At 27.9% G+C, this 19707-nt stretch overlaps 1 protein-coding gene across 19 annotated transcripts in view; it reads right to left on the bottom strand.

Annotated features, from left to right (window-relative positions):
- The window catches only part of LOC126848932 (calcium/calmodulin-dependent protein kinase type II alpha chain), an 80348-nt gene that overhangs the window by 13885 nt on the left and 46756 nt on the right, over positions 1–19707 (bottom strand). For 4 of the 19 annotated variants that reach the window (XM_050590307.1, XM_050590308.1, XM_050590311.1 and 1 more), the window contains exons 12-14: positions 10241–10297; positions 3323–3457; positions 326–400 (exon numbers count right to left, since the gene is read on the bottom strand). The exons of 7 other annotated variants lie outside the window; for them this stretch is intronic. In XM_050590307.1, the coding sequence (XP_050446264.1) occupies positions 326–400; positions 3323–3457; positions 10241–10297 (267 nt within the window). The remainder of the gene's footprint in view (positions 1–325; positions 401–3322; positions 3458–10240; positions 10298–19707) is intronic. 8 more of the 19 variants (XM_050590315.1, XM_050590317.1, XM_050590318.1 and 5 more) reach the window with 3 other exon arrangements.

Genomic DNA, 19707 nt, shown 5'->3' with positions numbered 1-19707 from the left:
TAGTACCACGGAAAATCCGAGTATACGTAGTTTCAAAAGAGAAGATTCATTCATACGTTATAAGTGATTAAAGTTTGAAATGTTATACTCATTTTATAACCACCTTAGGTGTGCATGTACTCCATTTTGTATGTATGTGTGTGTGTGTGTAATATTTTTTTTTCAAGATCTGTGCTCCCCGGCTAAAATGCTTAAAGAAAGCACAAAGGCAGCCCATGCGTATCTCACAGCAAGCTGCAAGATGTGACGCTCCAACACGGTTGCTGCTGCGTGTTTCTCTCTCTCGTGTTTCCATCGAGCTTATGGGCGTCGACGATCCCCTTACCGAGTTCCTCGTTCACGATGTGACCCGTCCGGAATGCATATTGGCCGTCATCGCTCGTCCGTCGCGTTTTCTGTTCTGCACGTTTTAGCGAGAGAAAAGGCAGGTGGGCGTGCAGGCAGTCATAAAGGTGCGTGATCACGCATACGCAGTACGCGGAACACGTGCAGCATGCAGAAACATACAGACACAAAAAAAAAACCAAATTGGTAATGTATAATGCCGACGTAATAACATAATGACGCAGTAAAAAGAGCACCGATAACTGAAAACCTTTCCAATAATTGGATCTTTAAGAATTTTGATTAATTAGATGATTAGAGAAATATTTATAATTTAAGCTTATAATTTAAAAATTACATTTAAATGGGCCGATTTAAAAATCTAAACAAACAAAATCTCAGGAAAGGTCAAATAAATAATGAACTCTAAACATTTTCGTTACGATTTTACAGAGACTTTATATTGATATATTATTTATTTCCTAAATCAATTGCTATTCATAATAGAGTTAAACAAAAAATTCTTTTTCTTTTTAATACAAAAACAAAACTAATCATTTCCCATTTTTTGGTGAATCGAGTAAATATAGGTAAATGTTTACAAAAACATACGGATTTTGATTTTGACATATGTCTAGTAAATGTAATTTAAGGTTCATTTTTGAGAGTAGTATGCACTTGGAATCATCCGGGTTATAATTTCTGAGATTTTTTATGTTAAAATTTAATAATTTTTAAATTATATTAAATATGTACAAGAAAACAGGCAAAAAATTTGACTTTATATCTCGACATACGTTGTTAACGTGATGATTTTAAGTAATCTTGAACAGATTTTATATAGTCGTTACCCATTAATTAATAAAAAAAAATATTTATTAATAAAAATTTATTTATTATATGAAAAAAGTTAATGATATAAACAAGTAAACGTAATGATTTGAACTTCATCAAGCATGAAATTTATTATTAGTATTTTTGTGTATTTAAATTAATGCATGGATGAAGAAGTGGTTTTGTTTTTCTTCTTGCATTCTCCCTTTTAATAGATTCTAATATAATCCAAACCTATTTCTGATTTGAAATTAAAATTAGATTGGCTTTGGTTAGAATGTTTGCAAGGGATACAAGAAGAGAAGCTCTCCTTGCATTTAATCTCCCACTCATATGCATTTACAATTAATAATTAATAAGGAGTGTATATATAAAATAATTAAAGAGACATTTAGGTGGAGACATTCAAATGATTCACCCTATATAAATTTTCCACGATCTAATTCATAACTTTTTTGCAATATAAGGCCTATAGTTGAATATGTTATTAACTATAGTCGACATAATAAAATTTTTGTCAACGCTGGAAATTTTCTAACAACACAATTGTGTGATTGCAATAACACTTCTCTTCAACACATTATATATCAAAACTACAATGTGACAAATACATTAAAGTAGCCCTTTCTTGTAATTTTAACAAATTTTTACAAATTTCTCAAAATTGTAATGTGATAGAGCAATTTAAAATCATATTCGACATTAAAAAAAAAACCATGGGAAGTGATTAGTCTGTTCTTGTTTTTTTTTAAATTGATATAATATGTGGCATACAGAAATATTGTTGGAAATATTTTTCTCACGCATTTGAAACGTTAATCTCATCTGACATTAACGTTTAATAATCACATTAATATCAATTGCCTCGTTCGTGCGCAGATGGCGGCTACCTGACATAATGTCGATCAAAGTGACATCCCATCGGATAATATCCCAGAAGACGGAGAAGTTTCTTTGTTAGATTAAATTGAGCTTGAAAGTTCTATTTGTTTAATGGCAACTGGAATAAACCGGTTTTGCGATGAAAGAGAATGTTGAGAGTGGAAAGCATAAATTTATGCATGTAACAGCGCTCAGGTTGCATTCTTATGCTCTTGTTCTTTACGCTATAACGAAGAAATATGAATGAAACCAGAGTCTCTTGCGATTAAATTACTGATGGATTTGAATATACGTTTATATCGCTAATAACTTTTTAACTACTATATAACAAACGATTTATTTTTATAAAAATAATATAAACATATATGACTACAATTCTTTTTTACGATTTTGTAATTTTATCTTCCAATATAAAGCAAATGATTTCTACATTTTGAATTTAAAAACAATTCTAATGAAATATAGAGAAAAAAGAATATTAAAATTTAAATTATTTCATTGAAAAAAATATAGTTTCCGTGTATCTGCTTTTACTTATCACAGCGTTATAATCATATCAAATGGCATATTTATTGTTTACATATGATATTTTAATAATATTATATCACAATTATGCGCGTCAATTGCAAATTGTATTTTTAATGTCAAAACAAGCCATAATTAATTCTCATTTTAACTCATGCATTATAATGATAATTTCATTCATACGTGAATATAAAGAAACCTAAAACATAAATTATAGTGAACATTATGCCAATTATGTATAGATGGAAGAATGCGTGGTTTGGGGCTAATACTTTTGTCGTCTTGTAAATACTATACACGATCATATTTTCAATTTTTTTTTTCCGACTGTTCCTTTATTGTTATTTATAATAATTGTGTAAATTGCTTTGTCGAAGCGAGAATACCCCCAACTCTCTCTCCATCATCTTGATAGAAAATTACATACATTTTTTTATCAATCAAGAGACTAAATAAAAAAAAAAAAAAACACTAATGCAACACTTACATAGATTCACTTTTGCAAATCTTACAAAAATTAATAAAAATATTCAAGTAATATAAAAAATAAATAAATTTTAAAAGTTTTTAAAATTCATATATTTTTTCTACTTTAACAATTACTACTGACTGCACGATAATTAATGACAATTGAGAATAATTGATAATTTTGTGGCATGCAATGACAATTGCAAATGAATTATAGCCATATTTGAAAAATGGGACGGGGGGGGGGGTGGTGAAAGGAAAAGATGTACAAGATTGTCATGCTACAAACCGATGGCCAAGGAATCCTCGCGTTGCTGTGCCATCGGCTCGTTCTTGCTGTTGATACTGGCCGGCGATGACGGCGATGCGCTGTTTTGGCTGTTATTACTGCTACTGCTGTTGTTATCGTCTCCTGCGTTGTCAGCTAGTCATGCAATCAACCAATCAAATACAAGCTAGTGTCAACGTCAAAGAAGCGCTTTGCGTTAAAGTCGGTATTTGATCACGCTCTTGATCAGCAATTATTTATCGGCCCAATCTACGTTTTTTTTTGCGATATCTCGTTTATAAGTTGTGGGAAAAGATAAGATTAAAAAATATCGGAATCGCGGTAAACAGAATATCTTGAAATTATTAGATAATGTTTTATTTATTAATATTTTAGAGTTATTTGAGGAAAGCATGTTTGAATCCAGAATCTAGAGCCTCCCCAGGTGCAGTATGTAAGTGTAATTTAAAAGAAATTTAAGTTAATTAAATTTTATTTGTATGTGTGTGCATCTTTCCGCGCGCGCAAATCTTGCAGAAATTTAGTTTTTTTATATAAAATATTTTATATAATAATTAAAAAAATAAATAATAAATAAATTTATTTCGTTATATGTGGTAAATTTTACAATTTCTAAAAATAACTAATTTTTTAAACATAATGTTTACATAGCATTTTTATATAGCATTTTAATATAAAAAAAATATGTAAAGCTGTACAGTATATTATACAGAATGTTCCATTTTAAACAATCTAATCGAATATCTCGAAAAAACTGAGCTCGATAGACAAAAATGTTTTACACAAAATTTATGGAGCTTTAAGAAGGAAAAAGCTGGTAACTTTAGATTTTAATTAAAGTTATTTTTTAAAGTCATGAATAGAGATTAATCTTGCTCAGACTTTTTGGCTCAGGTCATTCATTTTTTCTACAGCAAAATTTTCGACGCAAAATTGAGCGAATTTTTAGAATTACTTGGGGACACTGGACAAAATCTCAAATTTCTAGAACCCTAATGAGTTCGCAGGCACTCTCAGCAGTTATTGAATCATTTTTTATCAATTGGTATTGAAATTTATTTATTTGGCTCTGGGAGAAACAAAGGAGAACGGTCTCTTGTGAGTAGATACAAAAAAAAAAATTCGATAAAAGTTAAATTAATTATTCATTACCGAACAATGTAATGAAGTTACTTTGTTTGTTTGAAACAAAATTTGTAACATGATTACCGTTACAATTATCAGGAGAAATAACTGTAAATCATAACCCACAGTGTTACAAGTAACGGATTATTTTTCAACTCTGTGTTTATTTATATGTGCATATACGTACATATATATGCGCATGCACACAAGCACATATATTATTTATGCGTAACTGTTTGAGAAAAATCTTGATAAAGCGTGAAAGCAGAAATGAGTCATTCGGCATTATGCAACCTTACCGATATGTCGATCGGACCGCCGATGGCTTACGCGTTAGCATCTCTCCTTTTCTGGATACATATGCCTATTCTGTGACACGAGCAGAGAGAGAGAGAGAGAGAGAGAGAGAGACTGCAGCATTAAGTAATGATCGTTTCGCGGGACAAATCCATAAAATTATTCTTTCGCAAAAATAAAAAGGAAAAAAATGAATCAACAAAGAAAGAAATCAGTGAGCCAAAAAATAAATCGCGACTCTGCTCAAGTCACTAATTAGATATTAGAAAAAAGTAATTAATTAATTGCATTTACGCGAGCTATTATAAGATAATTATTACATTATTCAAAAATTGATTATTCAAAAACAAATTTTAAGTCACAAGAAGATAACTTAAAATAAAATATAAAAACGCTTGGCCTACCCGGATTATAATTAAAAGAATTCTAAATTATTTAGAGCCAATTATAAATTTATAGTATAGAATTTTAAAGTGAAATTTTTAGATGTCAGTATATATATTTACTATCATAATAGTAGTATCACATCAATGTAACTATGTTTTCTGAGAAAGAACTGAGTTTTGTACAACCTACAGCTTGAAAAAAAAATTTACTATTCTATAAAAATTTTAAATCACATAATTCTTTTATTATTTTATGCACAAGTTTTAGTCACGTGTTGGTCAAGGAAATTATTTTAACAGCAGAAGAAATCTTAGAAAATCCATAACAGTTGTCAAGCTGTATGGTCGCATTTTGAAGAGCTTTGCCAAATACACAAAATTAAATCGTGTTTTCCTAAACAACAAGTCTTATTAAAGTTATCTATTTTTCAAAACTGTTTCTCTTCACGAGCGCAAGTGCAAGTGCGAGATCGTTTCGAGATCGACGCGCAGTCTCAGCAATGTGTATGTATAGGGTGTACTATTATGTAATTTGCACTCGCGAATTACGTAGTACCCTTTCTGAATGAAAAATAAATTAAAAAAACAAACTACTTCTTTCTGCAATGCTTAACAAAAAAGAAATTATCAAATGCACGGTATAGACGTAAGCCTGCCTAAAAAATGGCGCCAAATGTGCTATCTTCATTTAATAATTCCTTTTTTCTTAAGCATTATAGAAAAAATAGAGTTTTCCGATTCATTTTTCATTCTGATATAACGCTACGTAATTCGTAAGCGAGAATTATGATAGACCTTGTGTGTATATGTGTCTGTACATGTGCGTTGTGCGTGCGTGCGAATGTGTCTGTAGGGGAAGATATAATAATATAAACCAATTTTTGGTTGTAGATAAAATATTTAATTTTAATTATATTATCAATATTATCAATAATTGTCAGCAGTGTTAGCAAATATTTAAGCAAATATTTCTTATCACGTATTATTAATTAATTAGAAGATAAATAGAACTGCTCAAAGAGTATGAAAGAATTTGTATAACATTTGCTAATGTGAGTCTTAAATAACGAGGTAGTAGCATGAAACAGATAAAGATAAAAGTAAAAACTTTATTTTTTTGTTATTGAATTTTTTATTATTAAAATAACTTTTTCGTTGAATTTCTTTAAATGTAAAAGAAAAATTATAATACTTTAAAAATAGATGTAAAAATTATTTTTAGAAATAAAGAAAAGTCAATTAAGTTCAAATTATAATATTAATATTCTTTATGAACATCAAAAATTGCAAATAAAAATATTAGAATACAGAATTAATATACGGCTCTGATAACAAGGTAAAAATTACAATGTAATTTTTTGGGGGCAAATAAGAGCCGAACGCGAATGGTAATGCATAAAAAATTAATTTTTTTCTTGAAACTAAATTTAGCAAATTTAATTTTCCATGAAATTTACGCATTATCATTTGCGTTTAGCACTTATTTATCCGGAAACTTTACATTGTGATTTTCACCTCTCTCTATCTTTCTCTTAGAGAACCGTATAGTTCTTACTATTATATATTATACTATTATATACTAGTATACATATATAGTTCCTTACTTTTTATTTGTATTTTCGTTCGTTTTGAAAAAAAATATTAAATATATATATATATATATATATATATATATATATATATATATATATAAATGTAAACAAAATATGAGAAATATCGTAATGTGAAATCTGAATAACTTATTGTCAGTGATGACATATAGTCATCTGGAAAGCGAAAGATTTGACTTCAATTTCTATTTCAAGCGCGATTTGCGATATTTCTTTTACGCGTCTTTAGGAATATACGAGGTTTATTAAAATAAATCTCGGATTGGAGATTATTTTAATTACTTGGTATGATCCAAGAAAAATTTGTGTTCTGTGCACAACTATTATTTAGTTTCAAGAAAAAAAAATTAATTTTCTATGAAACTTACGCATTACCATCCGCGTTTGGCTGTTATTTGCCCGGGAAATTTACATTGTAAAAACATCACGTTCACACCCACTGCAAATAACCATAGTAATGTATATTAGTATATGTATACATATATATTAGTATAACCTAAAATGATTATGATTACTGTAATTATCGATAAATTGTTTTAGAAATCATTCTGTTCTGTTTCACACTACTATCCTGTTTTATATTGTCTATGCTTTCTTCTATTTATTTTTTCATAATATAAAAATTATTTATCTCAATGAAATGATATACAAAAATTGTCCACACTTAATATTTATATTTTTGTTAACACAAAACTTTTTATAAATTTTGTACAAAAACATAAGTGTTAAAAGAAATATTTATAATGACTTTTTAGTCTATATTTATATCATTACTAAAATAGCTTCTTATGCGTAAAAATATACATTTTTATATTGTTATTTATATAACATTTTATTTAAAGTATTAAATTAAAATTAAAATTTGCCAATTATTATTTGGAAACATTAAAATAATCTTAGGTTTGTGAAACGTGTATTTTAATGCGACCCAAGTATTCTAAGTTTGTACTATGCTTTTAAGTCTGTTTTATGTAATTTATAATTTGCATAATAAATTATTTTTTTTTATCTATACATCGTATAAAATATTTTGTACGGATTAAGACTCTTAAATTGCTTTGGGGTGATTATAAATTGATGCTTCATAAATAATTATTTTTTTGGTAACGCAATATACGTAAGTAATGGTGCCATGTATATGCACTTGCGCGATAATATTTAGATAAACGCACTAATATAAGTCAAGATTGAGAAATCTATGTGTAAGATTTAGTTGAATAACCTAGGATAAAAATGTAATTGTACGGCAAAGTTAAGGATATCATTGCTTCTTGTAATAGAACTTATAAAATATTTATATTTTATAAGTCATAGAGATGTAAAAATAATTAGAATAAAATTGTTGATTAAAAATGTTGTATTTTTTAAATTTTTTATCGTGTATATGATTTTATATTATTTTAGAAAGTATCAATTTAAAAAATTATTCTATTAAAGAAAATTATATAATTAAATATAATTGCGAGATTTTGTTAAAAAATTCTCGAAATTTATGTACAAAAAATTAACAGTTTACAAGAAAAATTAATGGTCTTTATCATTTCCTGCGGCATTTATACACCGATTTTAACGATTGGAAATAATTTTCTATCAACATCTTTATCATATCGAGCAATATGACCTGTCTTCGAATTCTTCTCTCTTAAGCTGCATTTACATTATTGGAAACATAAAAAAAGATGAGATAAGAATGACTTACAATGATTTCGATCATTAAAATCGTGCTGAAATCATTGCATAAATGAGGACTACTTCATGGATGAAAAATCATTAATTATTTTGATAAGCTGTTAATTTTTTGTACATAAATTTCTCGGCAACTTTTAGACAGCACCTCGTATAAAATATTATAAAAATAAGATTAGCTGTCGTGTTAATAATGAAATAAATTAACAGCTATCGCGATTGGATTAAAAGCAAATCTAAACGCACAATGATTCAAAGTCACCCCGATATAATACGGTTACAAAATTCAAGCATCAATTTGATTAATATCAATTACGACGATTTGCCATGTAATATAATATTTAGCTACATTGGCTACGTGATGCGGTTTTGCAATCACGCAGCGTATTAAGAGAGGGCATAGGAGGATCCTTGTTTCAGGCTATGGGATTAATTTCAAATTGATTCTCAGCAAGATCAACGTATAGGAGAAAAAAAGAGAAAGAAAAAGAGAGAGACAGAAAGTTATTTCCGAAATGTTAATCGACGAAACGGGAGGAGAAACGGTAAATCCGTATAATTTTGCAAAAGCAGCAACAAAAAAAAAAGTATAAAAATCCAGATTCGAAAATAGGCTCGTAGCCTCTTGCAAAATCGGCCTCCCCCATTCGCGACAATCTCTTTCGTTTGTGATTATTATCTTTCTCTTAATATTAATATCTTAGAAGTTCTTCCGAAGTAAGCTGTTTTGATTATAAAGTTTGGTGGAATCGAGTTAACTTGCTGTGACGTAATTCCCACCAAAACTTAGGCGATCATGCTAGTCATAATATTTTCAAATCTTAAAGAGAGAATCCGATAAATAATCAAAAAAATATATTTTTTAAATCGAATTTTATGAGTCGTTTATATTGACATAACGTAATATTAGTTACAAACTATATAAACTGTTATATTTTACACGGCGAATTTATTTCTAGTATAATAATAATATATTGTATAAATTATCGAGATTATTACATATCTCACACAGTAAAGATAAAATTAATTTTATTAAATATTCATAATTTTATTACTAAATAAAATTTTGCAATAAGTAATATTAATTTCATGTTTGATGTTTAAACGATATTTATTACGCACGGGATATACATTGCTACATCTAAATTCTGCTTTTTGCATAAATTTAATAAAGTTGCGTTAATCGCAAAATATTGACACGTTTAGTTCTCTATTTATTGTAATAAAAATAAAATATTTCAAATTATATTAATTAAATATTATGTCATAAATCAAATTTAACTTTGGATTTATGTGAATTTATTATCGGTTGGCACTCGCGGACAATTTGCCCGTAATATAATCTCCATTGTATTAATTCGAACAAAGGAAACCGTATCGATTGGATAATGTTTACGAAACATCAGACATGAGAGATTTAAGGACTTTTAGATAATTTAGTTTAAATTAATTTAAGGAAAAAATAAACATACTAGGACGTTTTTGCAAGATAGCCTATGTGTTCAGTTTTTTTTTTTTGTTTTTTTTTGACGTTTAATGATATGTACGTTAAAATAATCATGTCTCGTATTTAAAATATAAAAGATCAAAAACGCGAATGGGAGAAGCCAGTGCCGATTGCGGCACGTTTACAAAGTAACGAAAAATAGATATATATATATGTATGTATGTATGTATATATCCATGTATGTATATATGTATATATATATGTATATATATATATACATATACACACACACGCTTTCGTATGTAATATACAGAAAAAGAGACGTTGAAACGTTGAAACATTTCTAGGTCTCGAGAATTGACTTTACCTTCAGGTTCTTTGGCAATGACCGTGCTGCTCCGGTCGACGCCGCCCTTCTTATCCTCTGTACAACATACACACATACATGACGTATACGAATATGTAACAATTTATCATTTTATATATATATATATATATATATATATATATATATATATATATATATGTATAACGCCTAATATAATAGTACGAGATATCGATAAAGCTAGGCATGACGAGAAGCTGTGCTTATTAATCTCGTTTTACTGATACATAAGCTGATAATCGCTTCTTTATCTATAAAATTAACATTGCAGAAAAATAAAGTTTTTTTTGGAACCAAATACCTATTTACCAAAGCCTATATTTTATATATAAATCTTATGAACCCTATAAAAATTTCATAAACTTCATATAATTTTTATTTCTAATTAATATAATATTTCTAATTTCAATGTATATATATATATATATATATATATATATATATATATACATTGAAATTAGAAATATTATATTAATTAGAAATAAAAATTATATGAAGTTTATGAAATTTATATTATATATATATATATATATATATATATATATATATATATATATAATATTAATAATATGAATTATCTCGGGAAAATCCCGATTGCCAACTTTGCTTTGTCCGCAATATTTTGCCAACAACATCGTTTGCCGACATTTCCGATTGTTTACAGAGTAGTTGCCTATAAGCATTATTGCGCACAATGTAATAATTAAAAATACGAACGTACGTTTGCGCATGATCTTATTACATTGCACACGTGATTTCATTGCATATACAAAACAAAAAAAATCATATTGACACTTGATATTATTGCGCACATACACACTGCACACACTCCGCATATACAAAGTGACGTACAAATGCCTTACGAATAAGACGGTGAAATGATCCACATGATACCATATCATGTGTATAATATTATATAATAATATTGTGTATGCAATGTGTATGTGCGCAATAGTGTCATGTGTGCAAACGTACATTCGTATTTTTAATTATTAGATGTATTCAACAATGCTTGCGAGCAATCGCTTTGTAGGCAATTGAAAATCTCAGGAAACAAAGCTATCGGCAAAATGTTGTGGACAAACGAAGCTATAATCGAGAATGTAGGCAAAAATGAAGGCTTAATGTAATTTGAAATTATATATTATTATTTATATGATCTGCAAATATTAATCTTTCTTTTTCAATAAAAAGAAGAGCAATGTTTCCATTGTCAATAGAAATGCCAAGTGACATTTCCAAAAATACTTCTATTCAAGTTTACTCTCTCTAATGATGCTTTATGTCTTTATATACGGGATTTTTATCACGAAGTAGATATTTTTAATGCAAGATTAATAAGAATCAAGCGCAGTAAGTAGGCGCAACAAAGTTATCTAGACTTTTCTAAATTTAATAAATTGTTTGATAGCCTATAAGCCCGATTCCCAAGGCTCACAATCATATTAACAACAGTTTCGAATTGGTCGAAAAAAAAAACATACTAAAATATTAACATTGACAATAACACGGATCACTCGATGTTTTTTTAATATACCCTATGTTCCGGTTTTACTGAAGTAATTTACATATATGGTTGATGCTTAAAATGTAATGTCTTATACAAATCTGGATAAACTACGCTCTTTTATCAAAGTACATAAAAAGTACACCTTCTTCCCAAACAGTCACGTAAGAATGTGATGTATAAAATATTGTGTACAGATTCGATGATCATATATAGGCACCATATATAGGCCAAACGGGTAGATTACAAATACATATTAATGAGCATAATATCATATTAATAGAAACACTTTGCAATATTTTGGACTACAGATTGAATCACGAATTTGATTGGAATAAAATCGAAATCCTGAAGAGATTTTTTTCAGTAAAAGACTCTATTAGCAAAAATATTGTTTATTAAGTGAGAAATAATCTCAATCGATAAAATAATACAGAATATCTATATCCTACGCAACAATTGTAGAAAATTGTAGAAAATCTGAATCAAGGATGAATCAAAAATTAAAAAAAAAAAAGCGTGCCTCTTTTTTTCCTTTTTACTACATGCCTTCTGGCGGTTAATTAAGGCGGTTTTGTTTATTTATACATAACATTTTGTCATCACACTATTATATCACTATTATATTTCAGTGACATTATGACGTGCGCGTTTTTTTGAATCTTGTTCTTCGTCTCATCTGTGATCATTTTGTATTTTCTTTATACACATTTTTCTATTTTATATTTTTTTCCACCTTTCACGATTTTTAGTATTTGATCACATTTTGGAATAATCTTGTCATCTTTCAACAGCTGGAACCGATAGAAGACTTATCAATAGAAGAATGAAAACTGAAGCTGATTCAAAGAAAGGATCGTTCAATGTGATTTAAGAACATTTCTAGATAATTTAATCGCGCCTGGTTCTTATTAGCCTTCACTTCCTATCTGAAGTCTTTTATATTTAAAATATAGAAGAGAATAAAATGTAGAAGAGAACCATTTGCTTCTTATTCGTCGTTATTTAAAGAAAAAAAAAAAATACGCAAAAAAATGTTTCGCCGTTACTTTTTTGCATACGTTGTCAAAATATGATTTTCCCCCTTTCCATCTTCACTATATCATAATCTCACCATTGGATTTAGAATCTTCGTGAAAAGCCGTACAATGACAAATAAGCGTGCAATTGGAAGATTGCGAGAAGCGCATCAACACCCAAGACAAAAAAAAAAAATTGGCAAGAAAAAACAAGCATATCCCATTTCCGATTGGCTATTATAATTATTGCATGAGTGAATAATTTTTCAGTCGGCGGATTTTGTGATCAAAGTGAGTGATATAAAACTGAAGGAAGAAAGAAAAAAAAAGGAAAGAAGGAAAGAGGAAGAGAGTACTGGAAAGGGAAAAAAGTAGGGTGAAAAGGAGAAAGAGAGAGAGAGGGGGGAGACTCAGAAAAAAAATAGTACAATAAGCTGATGTTCAAAAATCCATAACATCGAGTTAAATATCAAGAATTAAGACTAATCTGTGATGATAACGGAAAACGGTATATATACATATATGTGTGCATATGATTTATGTAATTTTGAATCTGCTGCAATAATAGTGACGTGTCTAAAGGCATGTTTGTGCGACGATATCAGCAAGCTCAAAGAAGGTGGAAAAATCGTTTGAGAATACGATCGCACGGCGATCGTATTTCTCAAATGATATATATAGAAGAATCACGCATAGAAAAGTACATAGAATATCCGACGTGAATTCGAGCCTCTGTTATTTATCTCATTATATGATACTGGAAACTACGAAATCAATTTCGCTCTGATCTGTAGAATCAGTTTTCCTGTGAAGCTATACGATGGTGATAGTTCGATTTTTAAATTCTTTAAACTGCGTGGAATAATATAAAGGATAATCTTAAAGAGCTTTAATTGAGACAATTGAATTGTTAAATTAATATAGTAAAAAAGTATAGTAAAATAAATTATTAATATATTTTATCATAGAAACATCTCTTGTTATCTTTCCTCATTTATCATATTTTTATTATTTTTATCCATAATATCCATTATTTTATTCGATTGTACAAAAAGTTATTTTACTTCATAGTACTTCTCTCTGTAAAACGTAGCAGTGTTAGTAATTTATTAAAATAAAATTTTAATAAATGACAATTTTTGTTATTTTCACTACCACGTGAATTTCTGAAAGTATCTTTTGCCGAATCGATTGAGAAAATTCAAAAGTATTCAAATTTAACGGCATCTACGTAACATGTTTTCTCTCTGAGCAATTACTGTTTTTTTATTTTCATTTACTATTATTAAGACATTCAAACACAATAAAAAGCAATTAATTTATTAATCTCTTAGTTGTTCATTTATTACATTTTGTCCCATCGCTCTGGTTCACACAATAAAAACTGGGAGAAAAATCAGACTCAATCAATTAAAGAGTCCTATATGTAGCTCGAAAATACGTAGCAGCAAAAAAAGTAAAAGAAATATAAAATATTCAACACCGGGAAATCGTGTGCATGCGTGAGGGAATATAAATATTTATATGAGATGCGAATCTAAACATGCAGGAATGATCATGATATAGCTAAGAAATTCACAATTTTCGCAACCGTATTTTTTCCTTTTTTCCGACGCTTACAATAACTTCACAATTGAAATCATAAAGTCCGCTAAGAATGTTGGATAATGCGAAATAAAATATAGATATCGATAATATATATATATATATATATATATATATATATATATATATGTCTTATATATATATATATATATATATATATATATATGCTTATATATATATATATACACTATATATATATATATATATATATATATATATATATATATATTTAAGTCGAGAAAAGCTGCTTAATTCTTGAAGCTGCGCATTGATTCGTTATTTATAATGTAATCGAACTTGAGGGTATCTTATGAACGTTTGATGAATCAAGATGATTATAAGCTATGAAAAATCGTAAGAGGAAAAAATCAAACTTTTTTTTATACCAACTGTAATTTTAAGAAGCGAAGGGTGAATATAAGCTGAAACAGAAAATGTAAGTGGAAGCAGCGTGAGCCGAAGCGATCGCGGTCATTAGTTGAAAAATCGAACATAAAATAGAGAATGAGTAAGTATTAAAGAGAATAGAGAAACATCGAGATTAATATTAGAAAAGTACATGTAATAATATACCAGGTAATTGTGTGGTGCGTGCGCGCGCACACACACACAAACTTAATTTGTGAGAAATTACGATTAATCTTTTCAGCTTGTCTACAGCGTAAATAAATTTTCTATATCTACATAGTTTTAATTTTCACATTAGGTTTACAACAATAATAAAACTAATCTTTAATCATCCATTGCTTACAATTCGTTCTTGTGCGACGCTGAAATATTATTATTATTATAGTATTAATCTTGAAAGGCTATTTCGCGCCAATGGTTTTTTTTTTTTTCTATAAATACAATAGTTCGAATATTTTATGTTAAAGGATTTGGATAAGACTTAAATTCAAATGCGAAAATAATATATTAGGTTGCAGCAAATTATTCGAAAAAATCGATGATGGATAGAATATAGCCTTTCAAGATTAATTTATCGCGCAGCTATTTCTACTCGAACTATATTCTATGAATCTATTTTTTTTTTTTTCAATATATTATATCAATAATAAGACAAAATACACAAACAGAGAATTGCGTTTAAATTTGCAAAACTACATCTACTAAATTGTGTTCGCGATCGTCAATTACCCCTTTATGTTAGATTGTATCACGAGAAAGCGCTCTCTAATTACAATCGACCTTGCTCATCTTACTTAATGATTAATGATCGTCCGTACAATAATCACTAAAAAGGGATGCATTACGTTAATGAGAAAACTATGATAATGGTTGCAGATAGTGGTAGATTTTTATATCGGCACATTTATATATACCTACAGATTTGATACATATTACACATCGCCAATGAATTACTCTCGAAGAGAAAATGTAAGCAGAAATGAATTACTGGCATAACAGAAGCTCCAGATTGATGCGAAAGCTCGATGGGAAAGTGACCGTAGATACGAAATCAATGAACTTTACATTCAATTCATGAATGCGGAAAGATAGGATTTGCCATAAACCAGAGCGATTTCTTTTTTCTTTTACAAAATAATATTTTCATTATACGTATATATGTACCAACACGCTATGAAATGTATAATAAATAAACAATAAACACAGATTGATATTTTTATAATATAAATTAATAAATAAGTAAGTTAATTAGTAATATCAAATTTTCCTATGTAACTTTTTTGAAATGTGTATAATAAAATTTTAATTATGATACACATATACATAAATTGAAGATTTTATATATATATATATATATATATATATATATATATATATGTACTTTTTAATAAACAGCGAAAGGTCAATGACCTTGACTTTTTTAGAGATTAAGATCAACCGGAAATTATTTGGGGTAGGCTGTGTAAAGATTTATTTTAATTTTTTTATTAATCATTAATTATAATTACTATTATTATAAAATTATTGTTTGTTTCTCGAATAATTGGCAGTCATGATGTGTAAATATTTAAAAGCAAATTATGCGTGCCAAATATGCTCCCATATGCGTGCAAATTCATGTGTTAAGGCACTTTACTGACCCCATACTCGTCACGAATACTTTTAAGTTCGAAGATAGCTCTCGATCAAACAATCAGAAAATAGAAATCAAACAAAGATTTAAAAAACTCTTTTGTGTTCTTTCATTTATAATATATGTCGTCGTTACGAATGTCTTTATATTGTCTTGAAGTAAATTACTTTCGTGTCATTGGATATCCAAGCATCATGACTATCGATTTTAAGAAAAATGGGCAATGTTATCTCCAAAATAATAATTGAAAAATTATATTACTTTCTATTAATGATATTATATTAATTTTTTATGTTAGATTTTTCTTAATCTTATATTTCATATCATATAATAAATTAAGCAGCTAATTAATCATTAAAAAATTGCCAAATTAATAGTTATAAATATCCAGACACGGTACATTAGATCTAAAAGTAATTATAATCGAATGTGAAGAGGTATTCGTGACGATGATATATATTATAAACGCAAAAGCGTTTTTTTATAATGATCACATTTTCGATCGCGAATGACATGATAAATACGTCTCGAAAAGAATTATGCACAGTTTATGATTCGATGTTTGTAATCCAATTACAATGCACTTGTCTTACTATCACAATACGCGTGCGTATATCTTTTATGTATACATATATGTGTTATGGATTTGTGAGCATCACAGGGCACAAAACAACAGTATTATTACTTCTCATATAGACGTGTTCGATGTATATTTGGTGTTTTGCCTTTACGATATCTGATTATAGGAAACTGATATGAAATCATATGCACGGAGAAAATTTTATAGTGAAAATTACATAAAAAAAATACATTCCTGCAAATTTCTTCCGAGCAGAGGAAAAATATCGGGGTCCTACCCAGACTCACTTCTGTGACTTTTCTCTCAATAGGCAACAATTATGACATTGCCCCTCCGCCCCCTCCGCCCCCTTGTCATCTCATATACTGTATTTTCTCTGCTCTTTATATATTATTACTTTATTACTTTATGTATTTTATTACTTTATATACTTTATATATTCTTTCTCGACGCCTACATTTCCTTTTACAATATTTATTGTAAAGCTGATATATAAATAAAATATAAAAACATTAAAATATTTAACTATAAAAATTATAAATTATGCATTTGATAATTATATATTTATTTGTACATTAAAATTATTGAATAACTACAATGTGTAAAACATTATACGTATATAATATTAAATTAAATAAAAATAAATCATGATATTTTTTTTTTTATATACTGCTATGTTCCACATAATTTTTACTATAATATTTTCTCCGAATAGTATCAAACTATAAATATAGAATCGTATGTGAATTTTTATGTGTGCATGTGTGTGTGTGAAAAATTGCATTTATTAATTAATATAAGCATTGTGCAAAATTTGGACAATTAAACTCAACCTAACTTAATTAAATTTAACTCAATTAAAGTCGATAAAAGTACGTGTAAAAATATAGGCTTAAAAATAAATACTCGATTAATATATTATATCTCTATAAAAAAAACATTAATATAATTACATGACAGCTATATATATGAGAAGTATGCATTCGTATGATGCTGATGCATAAGCTTCTTTGTGTCGTGTTTAAAGTGTAAAAAATATTTTAAACTCGAAAGCTAATGTTGTCCTCAGATATTTGGTAAATATTATGTACTATATGAACAATGTACGGATTTAAATGAACGTTTCCATACAAATGTGTAGCTGTCTTCTAATAAATGCAGCTATTTATAAACTTTAAACATGTGTATGTCAATACATGAATAAGTATCAATTATTCGTTTTGATATGATACTCAAATATATAATCTGAATAAAAATCTTTAAGGTTTTTATCAAAATATGCTAAATTAAAATTTTTAATTTTTTGGAGCAAGTCAAAAAACAAAAGGACTTTTTGATCTCCTCGAATAAGTGGCTAGCAACATTGATTCCTCTACGATTAATTATAAAATGTTTTTATATACTATTTTATTCAAAGTGGTGTTTTATTGTTTAGCTTTCTTTTATCGTAATATCAATTTAAAATAAGTGTTTTTTTGTTGTTTAACTGCAAAAAAGAAATGCAAGCAATAACATATTTTTTAAGAGAGATGAAATCTGTAGAAATTATTCAGAATGCAGCAGCAGTATGATGAGAATTGTCTAAGTCGTCACAAGATGTCTGAGTGAATAAAATGTTTTAAAAATAATCAAATTTCTGTTTACCTGAATGCTTTTTATCTCAGACAGAACCATGATTACTTTCAAAATAATCTATCCATTCACAGATCTTGCTGTGATTTTAGACAATTCTCATCTCACTACTGCTGCATTTTGCGAATAATATCTGCAGGTTTCATTCTCTGTGAATAAAGAAAAGAATTTCAAATTTCTTCTTTGGTACAGTTGAACAACAAAAAACACTCGTTTTAAATTAACATAAAATCACAATAAAAGAGCTGAATAATAAACAAACACTTTAAACAGAAACATTTTAAAATAAAACGGCCAAAAATATATCTCAGGAATATATCACAAATTAAAATATACTTAATGTTGTTTTTATAAGATTAAACATCGATTTGAAGAAACATTCAACACAAATGTGACGTAAAAATTTCGTAACAAAATAAATAAATTTCTTCTATATAATGCTTAATTTCATATAATCAATATAAATATCAATTTTATGTTTATTTTGTGATTTTAAATTACTTCTTGCAAATAAATTTTAGTTGTTTTTCTGCAGCTGCTAAATTTTTGTGGTACATCTGTGATTGGAGAACAGATGATGAAGCGTAGAGTGGAAATAGCAGGATCGGAGAGTAAGCAACGATACTTAACTACTCTAAATATTAACTAATGATCGATATGAGAACGAAAAAAATCTTTAATTTTTATCGAATCTTCATGTTTATGATTAATACGTGCGTGTTTCTTCCATTTATATGCACTAAAAACGAATTCATTTTTCGAAGTTGCTGCGTTGAAGGTGGTCTATGCGTTACAATAAATAAAAAAAATCAAAAAAATAGTTGACTCATGTCAGTTAAATCGAGTATTCTTCGTGCAGACACGCAAGGAATTTAATGCAATATAACGTCTTACGTTTGAATGAAATTATGATGCTCTTAATTCGATTCGTTAATATAAGTATTCAATATCTTAATTTTTTTAGTGCTTTTAATAACTTTTGTTTTTAGTAAATTAATTATTTTAATTTTAATTATCTCATAAAATTAAATGAAATATTTCATCAAATATAAACAATAATATCCA

Source organism: Cataglyphis hispanica, chromosome 4 (genome assembly GCF_021464435.1).
Source record: "Cataglyphis hispanica isolate Lineage 1 chromosome 4, ULB_Chis1_1.0, whole genome shotgun sequence".
NCBI classification, from domain to species: domain Eukaryota; kingdom Metazoa; phylum Arthropoda; class Insecta; order Hymenoptera; family Formicidae; genus Cataglyphis; species Cataglyphis hispanica.
This window is presented reverse-complemented; position numbering and strand designations above follow the sequence as displayed.